The following is an 18,643-nucleotide window of genomic DNA, read 5'->3' on the forward strand; positions in this document are numbered from 1 at the left end:
CACCTCAATACAATAGTAAAACTGTTGAACAACAAGGGTAAAGAGAAAAGTCTTAAAACTTTACTCGGGAAGGAATGGCAAATATGTAAGACCAGACCCACCCTCTACAATCAATGCTAGAAAACCATGGAGTTAGAACATCAAAGTCCTGAGGGAAAATAATGGTGTGTCCTAGAATTCTACGTATAAGTAAACTATCAATCGAGACTGAGTGCGCTGAGGACAGTTTCAGATACACAAGACGATTCACATTGCCCGCCGCCTGAAGCCCTGCTCTATATTTTATACTTTGGTAAAAAGAAAAAGGAGCCTCAACAAGATACAAAAAAAAAAAAAAGGCAATGATGAGCAAAAAAAGCAGTGCAGTATATTAAAGCAAAAGTAATGATTGAGCATAAACAAAATAGGACAAAATGACTCTGGTTTAAAATAAGGTAGAACTACAATTCCAGAGCAGGAGGCTGATGTTCAGAGGGAAGCTTAAGGGTCTAACGTTGTGTTGGAAAAATCAGAACTGTGCATGTTACAATGTAAAGGGTCTCCACTAAAATAATAGGAATGGTACAGGGATAGTTCAGGTTCATGGAACAGGATTCGGGAAAGCAGGGGGAAAGAAACTCAGCACCAAAAAGCCAGGAATAAAGAGCTTTGCGAAACTTCCTGAATTGTTTGCCAAGACCAAGGAGCAGTTAGGTGTAACACCCGCCTTGAGTAATCTGTGAATTTCTGCCCTGGCTTTGTGACACATCTCTGCAGTTATATCCCTGGTCTAGTTTACTGCATACGGCATACCATATTACAGACTTCCAAAAGTTGTCTATGAGAAGGCATAGGAATCTTAGGCTTGTAAAGTAAAGGTAGAAGATGACACAAAGGCAAATTCAAGTTGCTTTCCGTGGCCATTTAACTCTTACAACTCATGCAGAGGATTCTATTACTATCTGCATTTCTCAGATTTAAATAAGAGAGATTATTTTGGCTAAGATCATATACACAAGGAGTGAGAGGCAGAATTTGAATCTTGCTCTGACCCTGACTTAACTGGTTTTTGCCTTTGATGCAATAAACCAAGTAAACCCAAATGAAGTTGGCGGAAGAGTTTTCACAGTGACAGGTTGAGTACAGTCACAAAGCGTAGTCTGTGTAGTTCTTAGGAAGCCTTATTCAGAACACTAACCCAGCATCGAGGCTGCTCAGGGCCACTGGCAGTGAGGACGGGGTAACTTACCACTGGGCTAGGCTGTAAGTAGAAGGATAAGCCAGTTTGCTCCAAGTGTCTGGTACCGTGTCATAACTTAATGCAAACTGCTGGGCTTCCACAGCAGGAGATAATGCCAACTCCCCCTTGCATGGAGAAAAAAAAGCCACGTAGTGAATACCTTCCAATGTACTGAAGTCTACTATAGTCTCAGTTTAAGCTTACCTTCAAGCTAAGGTCCAGTTGTTCAAGTGATAAACGTATTTCCCGAATGAGAATATTCATCCTCTCACATTCTTGGAAGCAAACAAGAACATATGGGCTTCTATTTGAATTTTTTTGCATTATCTCTGCCATGTTGAACTCTTCTGGAAGTTTCTCCAAAATGTCATCCAAGACATTCTTAACCTTAAATCATTAACATAAAGATTTAGCTCCTTTCTGTTTCGGTGTTGGTCATGATGACTATGTATATCCTCTACTTTTTGAAGTTCCAGAATAGAGCATACAGCTTCTGAAGGTGCCTGCAAATGCATCTGAAAGATGCCTACGGCTACCAGGAGGTGAGCAACATGGCAATGCCAACTCCCTCAGCTGCTTCTGCACCAATGCCAGCACCTCCCCTTCCACAGAGCCCCAAATCTAGTCAAGAAGGAGCTTCAGTTATTTGCAGTTTATTCACTTCACATTTAGGAAGTATAGAACTGTCATCAACTACATGTCATTTGTATGTAAAGACACAATCAGAGGAAGTAGAGGCCTATTATCTTGGGACTGTATTTTATAATCTGCTAAATTAATAAGATCATTTTAAAATTCATGTAAACCAGGGGTTGGACACAGTGGCTCATGCCTGTAATCCCAGGACTTTGGGAAGAAGTCAAGGTGGGCAGATCACTTGAGGTCAGGAGTTTTGAGACCAGCTTGGCTACCCTGGTGAAACCTCATCTCTACTGAAAATACAAAAATTAGCCAGACATGGTGGAGCATATCTGTAATCCCAGGAATTTGGGTGGCTGGGGCACGAGGATCACTTGAATCTGGGAGGTAGAGGTTGCAATAAGCCAAGATGGTGCCACTGCACTGCAGCCTGGGAAACAGAATGAGACTTTGTCTCAAAATAAATAAATAGATAAAACATGAAATAAAATTTACATAACCCAAATAAACCTTTTAAGCATAAGCAAATTCTGGTGAACTATGAAGCTGCCTTCCCAACCATGGCATCCGAAAATTCCTAGAGCAATTTAGACCCACATTTTTAACAAGGCAACTTCTATCTTCTGTAATTGTTGGCCTGAAGGAAAGATTTATATATTAAAGATACGACTATGCACATGGTACTCAGATATGCATATTAATTCTACCAACACGGCTCCACTGAGCCAGAAAAAACAGTCAATATCTAGAAAGGACAAAACATGGAAGAACTTTGCTTGTCCTTAGCCCTGGGTGGCTTTCCTTCTGCCCTTGGTTTCTCAGACTACTGCCTTTGGTTCTGACATAATGCCTGCCAGCTGGCATCACTCTGGCAGGTAATTTATCAGGTCCTAAAATCTTAAGCTCATTTACAGCAGAGGTACACAGTATATCCAGATGGCCATAAGCATGTGAAAAGATGCTCAATATTATTCCTCAACTGAGGAATGCAAAGCTGAAACCACTGTGAGATATTACCCTAACAACATCACAAGAAGGCAGAGCAACTGGAACTCATACACACTGCTGGTACAACCGCTGGGGAAAGCTGATTGGGAAGGCTGTTAAAGCTAAACATGATACCCTATTATCTGGCAATCCCACTTCGGGGTATAGATAAATGGGTATTATGAATGGATGTTTTTGGGAGTTACCTTTGCATATTGACAAAAGACTGGGGAAGCATGTTCATGGTTGTGATATTTCTACAAAAGTGAAAAACAACAAACAACCAAAACATCCATTCACAGGAGGATGAAGAATTTTATATTCATATAGAATTCTAAACAAAAATGAACCACTGGTACATGAACAACATGGATGAATCTCACAAATGTAATGCAGAATGAAAGAAGTTAGACCTGAATGAACGCTTACTATATGATTCCATATATTCAGAATCAGGTAAAGCTAATCTATGATGATAGAGGTAAAGATATTGATTATCTCGGGGGTGTGAGGGGCACACTGACTAATAAGGGGCATGAGTATCTTCCTGCAGTGTTGGAAATATTATTTTGATCTAGGTGGTGGTTATATGAGTATAAACGTAGGTAAAAACTTAATGATTTGCACAACTGAGATTAGTACACTTCAGTACAAGTAAGTTATACCTCAATTAAAAAGAGAAGAGAGACCCTCTACCTTTTCTTCTGTAGACTGCCCCAGTTCATCACCACTGAGTGCCTTCCTGGGCTGCATCTCCAGCAAAGTTCTAAAGAGAGTGTTGGACGTCGTTGTCAGAAATTCGATTTCAGCATTTGGGTGGAGGCCGTACAGGGCTGGGCTTTCCGGAGGAAGCATCTCCTCTATGTACTGGTGGTAGCCTGCATAATCTAGGTAGGGTGGGGCGGCAAATCCCGGTGCCAGCATCAGTTCATCTTCAGTCTTCAACCACAAAGGAAAAGTCAGTTATTCCAAATGAAGGCAGGCACCCATTTTCACTTCCTAAGCACTTGGAGAAGACTGACAAGAAGGCCCCAGCACAATGCTGGCTGGGTAGGAGGCTCTCTAAACTGTTTTATAATCAACCATTCTGTTCTATATGCAGCACCAGACTGATCTCTGGGGAAGATCTCAAGGAACGCACATTAATCCTATTCCTAAGAAGACTCAGTTTGCAGCGTGCATAGGGCAGTGTGATACACGCACACAAAAGGAATGAGCACGTGCTGAGCCATCACGGAGCATGGGCTACCCTGTAACACACTCCCAGTCATCGACTCTCCCAACAGTCCCCATTTCCCTGAGAGGAAATCGAGACTCTGATGTGAACTTGCTGAAGAAGACATTGGATTTAATCTGAATTCTGAATTCATTTTCGTACGACTCTATAGCCTGTCCTTCCCCAGGGTACCGTACTTTCCACAGAACTGCTTCACATCATTTTATGTATGATGTGAATTTATATACATGAATTGTATAAATACAAATAACATGTGCATTTAATGAAAGCTGTGTGTGTGTATAAGTACCACTTATAGGCCATATATCCTAAGAGTCAAACTGATGTCACCTTCCCAGGACTTGGAGCTACTCACAGCAGAGTCTGTGTTGTTCAGGATCCACAGACCCTGAGAGAGCTGCTGGTGCTCAATACACAGTTACCTGCTGAGTGAAAGGCTGGAGTAAGCGGGCTTTGATCATGCCCATCTACTTCAATAAGGCTGGGGCCAGAGGGTAGACATTCCGTTTAGAGGGAAGTTTTGAACACAGGCAATGTGAGCAGCAATAAAAACCCTCTAAACGTTAGAACATAGATCTTCAAAACGTAACAGAACAATTTATGAGCCTGAGTCTCTGACCAGCCATAAACAGAGTCAATCAAGTGCTTACAATTTTCTAAGTAACAGTGTAATCTCAGATTTATTTTTCCATGATTGCTCTTTGATTTCCAGGGGTCATTAACCCCTCTGCTTTAATTCTCCCAGCCTCTTGCACCATAAATCCTGTCTGTATCTGCACTTAAATGTATAGGGGAATGTTATTTTTAAACTATTGCCTAATGTAGCTATTTTCTGCCTAGATTTTCTAAGTCGGTTTTTGAAATGAGATTCGTCTGTAGATGTGTATGCTATGCTGTGGTCCCCTCCCTATAACCTGGAGACAAAGTGAATGCTCTTTAATTCATTCAGTAATGTATACTCACCACCCAGTACCCTACAACAAACCATGAAGTATAAGCTTCATATGACCTAGTTATTAGGAAACTCAGAGTCTAAAGAGGACAAAGTAAGTGTGAATCTCCACACAATCATGTGGGTAACAGTGGTTTTCTCTTTCCTCCTTAAACCTTCAATCCTAGGTTGCTTAGAAAGCCTATGGCCAAGTGGGGTGGCTCACGCCAGTAATCCCAGCACTTTGGGAAGCTGAGGTGGGCAATCACAAGGTCAGGAGTTCGAGACCAGCCTGGCTAACATGGTGAAACCCTGTCTCTACCAAAAATACAAAAATTACCCAGGAGCGGTGGTAGGTGCCTGTAATCCCAGCTACTTGGGAGGCTGAGCAGAACTGTTTGAACGTGGGAGGCGGAGGTTGCAGTAAGCTGAGATCACACCACTGAACTCCAGCCTGGGCGACAGAGCAAGATTCTGTCTCAGAAAAAAAAAGCCCATGTCCTAATAAGGATGCTCGACGGCTTTCTGCAAAGTCTCGCATTTTAAATACTCAACTCAGCATTTTTGTTTTGTACCAGGAGGATTTTCAAGTTAACTAATCTTGCAATAAAACCATATTGCCAGAAATTCTGACCAATGAATATGAGAAGGAAGAAGTTGAACTATTCCACCACCATTATCCATTGGCTTGGTTTTATTTATTTATTCACATTTGTATCATTTCATATTTCTTTTTTTTTTTTTTTTTTTTGAGACGGAGTTTCGCTCTTGATACCCAGGCTGGAGCGCAATGGCGCGATCTCGGCTCACCGCAATCTCCGCCTCCTGGGTTCAGGCAATTCTCCTGCCTCAGCCTCCTGAGTAGCTGGGATTACAGGCACGCGCCACCGTGCCCAGCTAATTTTTTTTTTTTTGTATTAGTAGAGACGGGGTTTCACCATGTTGACCAAGATGGTCTCGATCTCTTGACCTCGTGATCCACCCGCCTCGGCCTCCCAAAGTGCTGGGATTACAGGCTTGAGCCACCGCGCCCGGCCATCATTTCATATTTCTATATAAGAATAGTCAAAATTTATATGTCACCTGGCTCAGAGTGACCAAAATAAAGCTGTGCAGGAGACTTAAACTCATCATTATTAGTCTATGATGGATAAAGTAGCCAAAATAAAAATATGAGCAAAATATGAATAGGAAAACCAAAAGCTAGAATTTACACATCCCGAGTGAACATTATTCCCTACAAACAAGTACTTGGTCTTCTCTGCTTGTGCTTACTAGGAAACTGAAATAAATTTCAGAAGCTACAGTTAATCTGTCCTTCAATAAAAACAAAAAGTTAACACAAAATTTCAAGCAAAGAAACTGACCAAAAACAAAACCACTTGGAAAAGTTAAACTGCCACGGGGTTAAACGGCCGCGTCTGAATGCGTGCTCATGTACTGCTGATGGGACTGCAATGGTCCATGCTCTTTGGAAAGAAAATTAGTCTTTATACACACGTGACAAGTGCTTCCATATGGTAGGCAAGGAGCAAAGCAAAAGAAAACAGCCAACTCAAAAGGACGGACCTGAGGTTTACAGCTAGACAACCTGGTTCAGCTCCCATCCTTTAATGATTTGGTGGCCTTATGAAATGACGATTTATCTGCGTTTCAATCTCCTAATGGTTGTGGCTATGTGAATTTAATAAGGTATGCAAACAGCTTGGCACACAGCAGACTATTATGTTAGTTTTGCTCTTCCTCAGAACCTAGCAACAGACGTGATTATTTTAGTACTTCTTGATTTTTCTAGAAGGAAAAAACATTTCTCATTTTTCTGAGAAATGTTCTATACACAGAGACTTGTGTTCTCTTTTACTTTAAGAAAACTTTTGGCCGGGCGCAGTGGCTCATGCCTGTAATCCCAGCAATTTGGAAGGCAGAGGTGGGCGGATCACGAGGTCAAGAGATCGAGACCATCCTGGCCAACATGATGAAACCCCATCTCTACTAAAAATACAAAAATTAGCTGGGCGTGGTGGCGTGCGCCTGTAGTCCCAGCTATTCGGGAGGCTGGGGCAGGAGAATTGCTTGAACCCAGGAGGCGGAGGTTGCAGTGAGCCAAGATTGTGCCACTGCACTCCAGCCTGGCACCTGGCGACAGAGCAAGACTCTGTTACAAAAAAGAAAGAAAGAAAAGAAAACTTTCAAGACTTTAATATACTCAAGGAGCCATGTGAATCCTGATGCTGAATCTAGACTTTCTCCTTTCCCACTCGAGTTTTTATGAAAAGCTGCTTTTTGCTAATGGGGCCATAATTGCAGACCTCTCTACACAGTGGCCGTTTTTCTTGCTTTTGGGGGAGGTTTGTTTGAGAAAACTGTTGTAATGCCTCAAAGAATCAATAGTTCTAACTAGACATTTCTCCAAAGAAGAGACACAAATGGCCAATGAGCACATGAAAAGATGCCCAACATCATCAGTCTTCAGGGACATGCAAATCAAAACTACCGTGACACCACTGCACCTCCACCAGAATGGCTAAAATAAAAAATGTAGACAGTAGCAGTGCTGGTGAGGATGTGGAGAAAACAGAACCATCACGGACGGCTCGAGGGAATACAAACTGGTGCAGCCACTATTTAAAAAATAGTTTGGTGGCACTTGCAAATAATAAACAGTCACTGCTTGGGCCAGCAGTTCCACTCTACCTGCAAGAACTGAAAACACACGTCCACACAAACTTTGTACATGAAAGTTCATAGCAGCATTATTCATAATAGACAAAAACGAGAAACAACCCAAATGTCCACTGACAGACGGCATAAACAAAATGTGGTATGTCCATACAATGGAACATTATTCAAACTCACAAAGGAGCCGAGTGCCGATACATGCTACAGCATTGATGAAACCTGAAAACATTATGCTAAGTGAAAGAATGTTGTATGAGTCCATTTATATAAAATGCCCAACTCTATCAAAATTGATTAGTAGCTGCCATGGGCTGCGGTGTAGGTAGTGTGGGGTGGGAAACAGACAGTGAGTGACTGCTAATGGTTACAGGGGTTTTTTTGGCGGGGGGTAATAAAGCTGTTCTAAAAGTGGTCATGGTTGCAGAACTGTGAATATACTAACGACCTTTGAATTGTATAATTTAAATTGGTAAATGTTATCATGTGTAAATTATATCTTAGTAAAATTTTTAAAAAAATAAAATGAATCAATAGAATCATGCTCAGGCAGAAAGGATCTCCACATCATGAAAATATCATCAAAAATTTGAAATCATATTTGTTAATGTCAGGGCAGGCACAATTATTAGAAACTGGAGAACCAGCATCCAGCCCAGCTTGTTGGACTCCAAGAAATTATTGTCCTTTTTACATTTTCCTATCTGCATATAATAAAAAAACTGACCCCCACTCTACTGCTTCTCCAAGTAGTGTTGGTAATGGCAAGAAGCTCCAGTTCATTGTGAGTTTAAACAAATGCATTTGCCTTTGGCCTTTTGGGTCAAAAATGCCATGGCCCCAAAGTACTGTTAGGGATTTTAAGATATTACTCAAGTTTGAATTATCATGGTGTCTTGAGAATTGAAAGGTACCCTGGTGATTTTCTAGGCAATACCTTAATTTTACAAATGAATAAACTGAGGCACAGGGAAGCCATGCACAAAGCTAGACAGCAAATCAGAAGCGGAACCAGAACTCTGGTCTCCTGTATCGTCCGTGTTGTTCTCAGTGCCGGCCTGTACACCATCCACATGCAGACACGAGTCACTGTTTTGGTGACCTGTGCTACAAACAGGTCAGCACTCCAACCAGGGCAGTATGGTGCAGAGAAAGACTGGCCTTTGGAGTCTGATTGCGAGTAAATCCTGGTTCAGCTGCTTGACCTCTCTGAGTCTGAGGTTCTTTTTTGATTAAATGGGATAATACCTAATCATACATATAAAGTGCGTGGTATTGACCCTTGGCACAGAGCAGGTATTTACTAAAAGATTCCCATTGTTATCACAGATTAATGTACAGCCAAGTATTAAATATATATAATGAAATGAATACTTCATAATAAAAAGAGTTCACATTTTTTAAGCGTATTGTTCTAGCACTGTACCAATGTTTAAACCTGACAGCAAATCTGTAAGTTGATCATTCTTGTTTTGTAGATGATAAAACTGAGGCTAAGAGAGGTTCAATTACATCACATGGCAAATACAAAGAGGTACTTCAATGTGAACCCAGGTGGTTTTTTTTGTTTTTTACTTCAAAGCCCAGATTCCTGTTGTTCTATATTACTAAAATAGTTTGTATTATGTAATAACTTTAAGGTGACCTGGTACCTTATTCTCTGAAAGTAATTTCCTGTAGTTCTTACTTAACACTGCCAAATACATGCTTTATGCGAGATGATGTTTTCTTTCTTAACTTTGGCCGGAGACCCTCTGAAGGCATTGCCATTGGACAACTCTCTCTGAGAGCAAACTCACTTATTCAACAAGAAACTCACTGACCCTCCTAAAAGCAAGATCTCACTGAAAGCATTCTGATTCTTTTGATAAGAGCAGCAGAACATTAAACCCCACACCATGAATGGGTTGCTTTTTTATCAAGTTCCAATGCAACCAAAGACACTAATTTTCAAACACATTAACTACTTGTGGGAAGTGGCAAAAAGATGTCCTGCAAATGAAGTGTTAGATCACGTTGCTAATCATATAAACAGCATGAACAGGAAGAATGTGCATGAGAACCAAATAACTGGGATTTGCAGCCTCTGACATCAAGTCAGTTAAGTGCTTTAATTTCCTCTGGTGATTTGAGGAGGTAGCTCTCCAGTGAGGATGCCAGCTTGCAAATGAAGCATTTCGATCCTGAAAACCTCACCAGATCCGTATGGAAGGTCAGGTACCTGCAGTTCTAAAGGACTTACACACACCACTGATGCCCCTTCAGGTTGCATCACCTATATTTATTTTACAATTATTTGAATGGGAGTTCAGGCTTGTGAAGGTTAATGGACTGCTGCATTTGGCAACAGTAATTCTCCCCTCAGCCACAGGCCAGAGCCAGGGGAGGGACCATCCACGGGAGCTCCTCGCGGGCCCCTTGCCCTCCACCATCATTCGGAGAAATCAGCCTCTGTAAAGGTCGCATGCCTCCCATCTCCATGGTAACATGCTCCCAGAGCTCTTCTGAGGAGTGACTTCCAATTTAGCACAACTGGAGCCTCTCTCTGATATGTGAAATCCTGCTCATTAGAACTAAGGAAAGATCATGAGACTCACAATCGAGAGAAACAATTACATAGCATTGTGCATTTTTTGCACTCTCTCCAAATGTTCCACATTATTAAAAAGTAGTAACAAAATAATGTCCCCAGTTTTCTACATTAGACTAAAATACACTATGTTTTCCTGGTGTATTTTAGCCTAATACAGTCTAAATAATAGACTAAAATGATTTTAGTGATTTAATCTAATACAGACTAAATATTAGACTGATATGATTATATTACTTCTCCAAATGAACTGAAGGAAGGTGATCAAATCTATGTAATGCTTCTCTAAGGTGAAATTTTCAGAGAAACTATAAATAGGACATTGCTCAAGCTATTGAAAGCATTGCTTTACACAGAGCTGGTGTCTCACCCGCCCAACAGATTATATATAAATAAAAATGATATGGTGTACTGGCACTTTAGGTCCTCAAGAAATAACCCGGAATGGCCATGAACCTGGACACCATTAGAGAGAGAGCATGAGAAAACTACAGCCACCATGCTCAGATTCCATAGTATGAGAAATGTCATTGGGCTTATTTGGCTCTTGTTCCAAATAAACTGTAAAAACAAAAAAAGTCAGATTTTTTTTTTTCTTTTTTTACAGTTTGTTTGGAACAAGAGCCAAATAAGTTTCTTACCTTGCACTTGGTTGATATAACGTTTTTTTTTAGAATTCATTTTAATTTTATTTTAAATTGACAGATTATATATATATACGTACATATATACACGTGTGTATATATATGTGTGTGTATATATATATCAGGAATCATTTCTACATAAACACAGGGTCACTAAGATGAGAAGTCAGAAAAGGAAGCCTGGTCTTTTAAAACTGCACCTACAGAGGTGATCTACCTCTTCCTCAAGAGAGAAGGAAGAATGAGGTTCTCAAATCACCATACTTTTCTTTTTAATTGACACATAATAATTATACAAATGATGGGGTACAATGTAATGTTTTGATACATGTATGCATTGCATAATGATCAAATCAGTTAATAAGCAGGTCCATCACCTCAAATATTTATCATTTCTTTGGGTTGGGAACGTACAAAATCCTTTCTTCTAGCTATTCGTAGATACACAGTATCGTGTTGTTGACTACAGTTAGCATACTGTGCAGTAGGACACCAGATTTATTCTTCCTTTCTAAGGATGGTAACTTGGGACCCGCTGACCATTCATTCCCCATCTTCCCCTCCCCAGTCTCTGGTAACCACTGTTCTATTCACCACTTATAGGAAATCAGCTTTTTAAGAGTCTGCATGTGAGTGAGAACATGTATTTGTCCTTCTGCACCTGACTTATTTCATTTAACATAATGTCATCCAGGTTTACCCATGTTGTTGCGTCTTTTCTCTTTTTAAAAAATACAACTATATTACTTTATTATCACATGTAAAATATTAGTAGAAATTCTATATTACCATGATATGTTAATGTAAATTTCCCACTGTGCCATAAATATCATTTTTTTTTTTACAGTTTGTTTGGAACAAGAGCCAAATAAGTTTCTTACCTTGCACTTGGTTGATACAATCTTTCTTTTAGATTTAATTTTAATTTTATTTTAAATTGATAGACAATAATTATATATATTTATGGGGCACAGTGTGACATTTTGATACATGTGTACATCATAGAATGGTTAAATCAAGCTAATTAACAAATCTATCACCTCTCATAGTTATTCACCACATTTTTCTTAAGCACGTATTTATTAGGGTAACTGTAGCTGGTCAAACTGTAGACTATTCCCTAGGACTTCTATGACAGGCAAAAAAGGAACTTTAGTGAAATGAACTTTGGAACAGAAATCAAAAGACTTCTATCAAAAGATGCACACAACTCTTGCCCATAACAACCTAGTGGCCTGGGGCCAATCTCCATGTTTTAGCATCTCAGTCGATAAAATGGAGTTTAACAGTGTCAGCTCTGTATATGTCATAGGGTTTTCATAAAAAGCCGACGAGTCAGTGCATATGAGGATGCCTCATGCTGACGCACTCTCTAGCACGCACAGAAATCACCTGGAAGACGTGTGAAAATGCAGATTCTCATTCCATAGGTCTGAGATGGGACCCGAGATTCTGCCTTCCTAAGAGATTTCCCAAAAGGCCAAGAATCCTCAATACATTAAATAATTATCCATAGTGCAATTCATTTATAAGATTCTTACCAGAATTTTTCCACAGTGAAATTAATTTAAAATTAATTAATTTACAAATGTCTTACCAGAGATGAATTCATGAATTCTTCTAAATACACCCGACACAGTTTGCGATCCCAGTCATCTGTGATGTGGCCTCCGTACATGATCTCACCAAAGAGGTAACGGAGATCCTCCCACGGGACCTGGGGGGAAAAATCACACAAATACTCACTGCTGGGTGCAGAGTCTGCCTCAGAGTAGCCAACCAGTGGCATGTGCCCCTCATACACAATGCCCTCCAAACCGCCGTCAATAGGAGCAATTAAAGGTGGTTCAGAAATTGTCTAAGTTCCTAATTTCTTGGGAGAATTATTTTCAGTGTCTTCTAATATAGTCAGTGAAAATTCACTAACATTGAGATATTTACGAAGACTTTTTAAGAGATGACGTCTGGCTCTGTTGCCTAAGCTGAAGTGCAGTGGCACAATCACAGATCATTGCAACCTTGGCCTCTCCGGCTCCAGCAATCCTGTCACCTCAGCCTCCCAAGTAACTACGACTACAGGCACATGACACCACACTCGGCTGATTTTTAAAAAATTTTGTAGAGACAGGGGTCTCAATCCATAGTCCAGGTTGGTTTTGAATTCCTGGCCTCAGGCCATCCTTCCTCCTTGGCCTCCCAAAGTACTGATACTACAAACTTGGGCTGCCATGCCCAACCTTAGGCAGATTTTAAAGAAAACTGAATCATTCATAGAACATGTTTCCAGGGAAAGTTTATACATTCAAAATCTCATCTAAAAATTGTGAGGGGATGTTGATTCACAAGGCCTTTGAAGCATGACATGTTTTTATTATCTGATTTATATCAGCTTTCATACTCTGATTCAGGAAAAGAAAACAACATTCACGCAATTTGAAATTGGGGTGTATTTAGAGTCCAGGCAAACAAAGCCCTTTGCCACAGACGGATTTGAGGGCTTGGTTTATGGCATGACTGTTCTAAGGGCTGTAACTAATGACTGTACCACGTTTTATTCAAGAAATCACTGTATCTCCTCTTTATTTGGCTTAGCAGGGTTTGAAGCCTCTTTTGCTACCCTTTAGCTTCTTCTGGGTTTGCAAAACATGCCAGTGTGTGATGAAGCCTTTCTAGACAGGAACCTTTATACCTTCGGGGGCAGTAAACTGCCTCCCAACAGTTCAAGTAAAAACATAATTATAGCCTTTGCTTGTTGCGTGATGTGACAGAACAGAACAAGTAAAATTGCTTCAACTATGCCAATGTACTTGCTACAAGTTTATTTGAATTTGAATAAATGAACCTCAAATATGTCTTTAAGCTGGGTTGAGGTGAATGAAAGATGAGAGGGGTGCCTAGGCTGCAACATGCTCTCTGCATAGACTACCTCAAAATAGCTGAAATGGATGGGAAACAAAGTCTTCTTATTCTTTTTTTTTTTTTTCTGAGACACAGTCTCACTCTGTCACCCAGGCTAGAGTGCAGTAGCACAATCACGGCTCACTGCAACCTCCGCCTCCTGGGTTTAAGCAATTCTCCTGCCTCAGCCTCCTGAATAGCTGGGATTACAGGCAGGCACTATCATGTCCAGTTAATTTTTGCATTTTTAGTAGAGACGGGGTTTCACCATGTTGGCCAGGCTGGTCTTGAACTCCTGACCTCATGATCCACCTGCCTCGGCCTCCCAAAGTGCTGGGATTACAGGTGTGAGCCACCACACCTGGCCAGCTTCTTACTTTTATTTCCTTTTCTGCTTACATTTAATTGGTATTTGCTATGCATTTCAGTATTCAATATGTATCTCTTTTTAATTTTTATTTAACTAGGGATCTGTTCTTTTTAATAATTCTTTATTTCAGTAATTATGTTTTTGTTGTTTTTTGTTTTTTTTGAGATGGAATCTCACTCCGTAGCCCAGGCTGGAATGCAGTGGTGCAATCTTGGCTCACTGCAACCTCCACCTCCCTGGTCCCGGTTCAAGCGATTCTCTTACCTCAGACTCCCAAGTACCTGGGATTACAGGCATGAGCCACCATGCCCAGAAAATTTTTGTATATTTTACTAGAGACAGGGTTTCACCATGTTGGTCAGTCTGGTCTTGAACTGCTGACCTCATGATCCGCCCACCTTGGCTTCCCAAAGTGCTGGGATTATAGGCGTGAGCCACCGCACCTGGCCTAATTATCTGTCTTTTCAATAATTATTCAGCTAAAAATTTGTTCTTTCCTCTTTTGTTTTTAAGACAGTTTTGCTTTGTTGTTCATGCTATAGGGCAGTGGTATGATCTCAGCTTACTGCAACCTCCACCTCCAGGGTTCAAGCGATCCTCTCACCTCAGCCTCCTAAATAGCTGGGACTACAGGCATGTACCACCATGCCCAGCTAATCTTTTGTATTTTTTTATATTGGGTTTCCCCAGGTTGCCCAGGCTGGTCTCGAACTTCTGGACTCAAGCGATCCCCCGACCTTGGCCTCCCAACGTGCTGAGACTACAGGCATGAGCCATTATGCCTGGCCTCAGATCTATTCTTTTCAATAATTGATTCTCAGCCTGGTGCGGTGGCTCACGCCTGTAATCCCAGCACTTTGGGAGGCCAAGGTGGGTGGATCACAAGGTGAGGAGATGAAGACCATCGTGGCCAAGATAATTAAACCCCGTTTCTACTAAAAATACAAAAATTAGCCGGGCATGGTGGCAGGTGCCTGTAATCTCAGCCATTCAGGAGGCTGAGGCAGGAGAATTGTTAGAAGCTGGGAGGCGGGCGGAGGTTGTAGTGAGCCGAGATCGTGCCACTGCACTCCAGCCTGGGTGACAGGGCAAGACTCCCTCTCAAAAAAAAAAAGAAAAAAGGAAAAAGAAACAAATTGATTCTCTTTCTCTCAATCCTGGTCTTCGTTTTTTACATATACTTTCTTGAAAAGGGCATTTTGTACAACCAAACTATGTGCACAGAGAAATTTAATTCCCCAATCCTGATAACTCGCTTTGTGATATGCAGAAAATGACTGAGGTCAAGACATCTGAGAAACATGAGAATGTGTGAAAAACTTGAGGCTGTTCTGATCCTGGAGGCCCAGGAGGAGAAATGGGCAGGAGACAGCGTGACTCAGTTGGTCAACTGGTGTTTCCAAGACTAAGGAAATAAGAGCTGGAGAGAAACACGTGTCCACTTCCCTCTTCTTCTCCTTCATTTCCACTTCAATTAGGTACAGGATTCAGCTGAAATACCATTGTATTCCTGGTCTTAGCCTTGCAGGACAGTTATGAACAACTTGAATAAAAGTCTTAAATGGTCCATTCCTTTTTCTGCCTAGAACTGTAATAATCTTATGTGCAATAGTTTAGACAAAATGTGCTGGGAATCAACACAAAAATATTACCATTTATTAGAATGGGCAAAATATGCTCAAAGTATACAGAATTACTTAATTCTATAAATTAAAAAATGAGAGATGTGGAACATTGAACATCAAATACCATATTAAAACCATTTATTTTGGATACAACTTATTTAAAATTTGTTCCTTGGGAAAACACACCTATGTTATGTACTGAGGGTATATATTCTAATAGCAATCAAGTCACCACTAAAACTTGAGAAAACTGGCAACCAAAACTGTAACAATTGTGACTGAAGAAACAGAAAACAAGAGTTTCCATTTAGAAACAGGGCCGGGTGATTTTAAAAGCCCTTTATGGAAAACGTGGCTTAGAGTACAATACTCGATTGGTTTTGACACATCTATTCTAGTTTTAACGGATTTAACTTAATGAAAAAAAGTTTCCCTTGAGAGGATTAAGGTAAAAGAATTCTTAGGAATGAATGGTTCTTGCTTTTTGAAATCCAATCATAGGGTTTATGAGAATTTATACAAATGTTCCTGATGAGGCATTCCCATTCCCATCTGTAAAACACAATTTAGCTATGAAATAAAATCATTCATCTACCTTTAGCTTCAAATCAAGGGGAACATTACTGAGAAAGTCACAACAAGGTGGCATCCTTAATACATAATAATGACATATGCAGGAAATGCACCATTATTTACACATGTGACGTGCTGTAAATTGCTTCCATCATCAGAACTAATTGTAGTGATTATTAATGCAGTGTTATGAACTGTCAGAATTGCTGTATGTAATTACATTTGTGCAAATGCTTCATTACCTGCCTAATGAATCTGGCATATATGCACATGTAAACCACTGTTTTTGTTAACATAATGAAGGACATTTTTTTTTTTCCACTAAGCTGCTGATGTAGAACTGGTTTGACCTATCTCATGAAGTTCGAACATCTACTGCTGGAAAACCTTTGATCTGGTTTATTTTCACACTTGGCAGAAGATGCATATATAGTGTCAGCTATTTCAATAATAGCTTCAAAAGAGAAATTATGGGCAATTTTGATAGTGCCCAAAGACTGACAGTTTTGTAAACTTGGAAGAGCTTATCTGACCACTAGCACTCACCGTAGGGTTTGCCTCTAAGTAGTTGTAGAGGACGTTGGCACAAATGGTGAGGTCTCCAGGACTGAAAGGATAGCTTCGGCTCCAGCCCTGGGCGCCAAACCTCAGTCTCCCAGCAACACAGGCGTGGAAGTAGCAGAGAGAGAAGAGGATGCTTTTAAACTCCTGCTCCTTGGAGCATATTTCAAGTGTATCCTGAGAGAAAAAAGAAGAAATGCTTGATTATCCATCTTTATGGTTTCCAAGGGCAAGGGTCTGAGTTTTCGATACTCTGGTAAAGAACTTTGAGAGAGAGATACTACAGAGGTAACATGCAGTTTTCAGCATGGCTACCTCTGCTATGAGAACATAGTAGGAGACTATTTAGCATTTGCCAGCCTGTTGGCTTAAGAGGAATACTTTTATTTTGCTTCGGTCATTCTTCTGAATGCCTCTAAGTTCACTAGGAAGTAAGACAGTTCATTTTAACCATGTTGATACTGCTTGACATCATTTTCCCCTGCAAAATTTTCTTTGTAGAATCTGGATGACATAAAGCCATCATCTTCATTTCATCACTGTGGTGGAATGCTACTACAGACGGGAGAATGCTAGTTCACCACAGCTATCCGTTCTTCGCGGGTTCCACGGCAGTAGAGATCATCTGGGCATATGGACACCCATGACTGTTTCCCGCCTCCCCTGAAGTCAGTTGTGTCATATGACCAAGATTTTGCCAACAGAATTTCAGCTAAAGTATTGTGTATAACCTCTATGACATTTGTTGAAATACTCGTCTTGGCTGTCACTCTTCCCTTTTTCTTTCTTTCTTTCTTTTTTTTTGAGGAGTCTAGCTCTGTTGCCCAGGCTGGAATGAAGTGGCACCATCTTGGCTCACTGCAACCTTTGCCTCCTGGGTTCAAGCAATTCTCCTGCCTCAACCTCCTGGGTAGCTGGGATTATAGATGCCTGCTATCACATCTGGCTAATTTTTGTATTTTTAGTAGAGAAGGGGTTTTACCACATTGGCCAGGCTGGTCTCAAACTCCTGACCTGAGGTGATCCACCCACCTCAGTCTGCCAAGGTGCTGGGATTACAGGCATGAGCCACAGGGCCTGGCGAACTCTTATCTTTTCTATGGCTAGAAATGATGATGATTGAATATCTGGAAACCTTGAGTTAGGTGTAGCAGAGGCACCCACCAGCTTGGAGGTATGAATGATCTCATGGAACAATGCTGCCTAATATGTGACAGTGAGAGAAACAAACTCCTGTCTTGTTTGAATCTCGTTTTGATTCTCTTTCTTACAGCAGCTTAGCCTCTACCTTCACTAATACAATCACCATGACACATGATTTCCTTCCAATGAACTAAGAGTAAAATTCATTGTTGGGATGACTGGGTGACAAATCGAAGATTGGGAAACATGTGTCTAGACCTGTGAGATTTTTTTGAGAATGCAGAGGGAAAGTGGAATCCTGGAATGCTACGTTGATATGGTTATGGCCCAACTACCATAAAAGGAGAAAAACAGCTGTCCAATATATGGCTTAAAAGTCATACTTCACCCATGTTTGGACTTGGCAGTTCTGTGAGGCAAGGAAAGGAAGTTGAAGACTACTCCTTCAGCTGGCATTGAGCAGCAGGGGAGGAAGAGGCCAAAATCTGCACCTCCCTGCCTAGTCCTTTAAAATGGGCAAACTACAGCCAATTCCCATTTGAAATGGATC

The 18,643-nt window shown here is 40.7% G+C and overlaps 1 protein-coding gene across 1 annotated transcript in view; it reads right to left on the reverse strand.

The window, feature by feature from the left end:
• DNAH11 (dynein axonemal heavy chain 11) overlaps positions 1–18,643 on the reverse strand; it is a 407,386-nt gene that overhangs the window by 5,606 nt on the left and 383,137 nt on the right. The window contains exons 75-79 of the mRNA XM_064380322.1: positions 16,936–17,127; positions 12,521–12,640; positions 3,542–3,784; positions 1,424–1,606; positions 1,229–1,344 (exon numbers count right to left, since the gene is read on the reverse strand). Of these exons, the coding sequence (XP_064236392.1) occupies positions 1,229–1,344; positions 1,424–1,606; positions 3,542–3,784; positions 12,521–12,640; positions 16,936–17,127 (854 nt within the window). The remainder of the gene's footprint in view (positions 1–1,228; positions 1,345–1,423; positions 1,607–3,541; positions 3,785–12,520; positions 12,641–16,935; positions 17,128–18,643) is intronic.

The sequence above is a fragment of the Aotus nancymaae genome, unplaced genomic scaffold, assembly GCF_030222135.1.
Source record: "Aotus nancymaae isolate 86718 unplaced genomic scaffold, 86718_ANA_hifiasm-v0.15.2.pri h1tg000025l, whole genome shotgun sequence".
In the NCBI taxonomy this organism is placed as follows: domain Eukaryota; kingdom Metazoa; phylum Chordata; class Mammalia; order Primates; family Aotidae; genus Aotus; species Aotus nancymaae.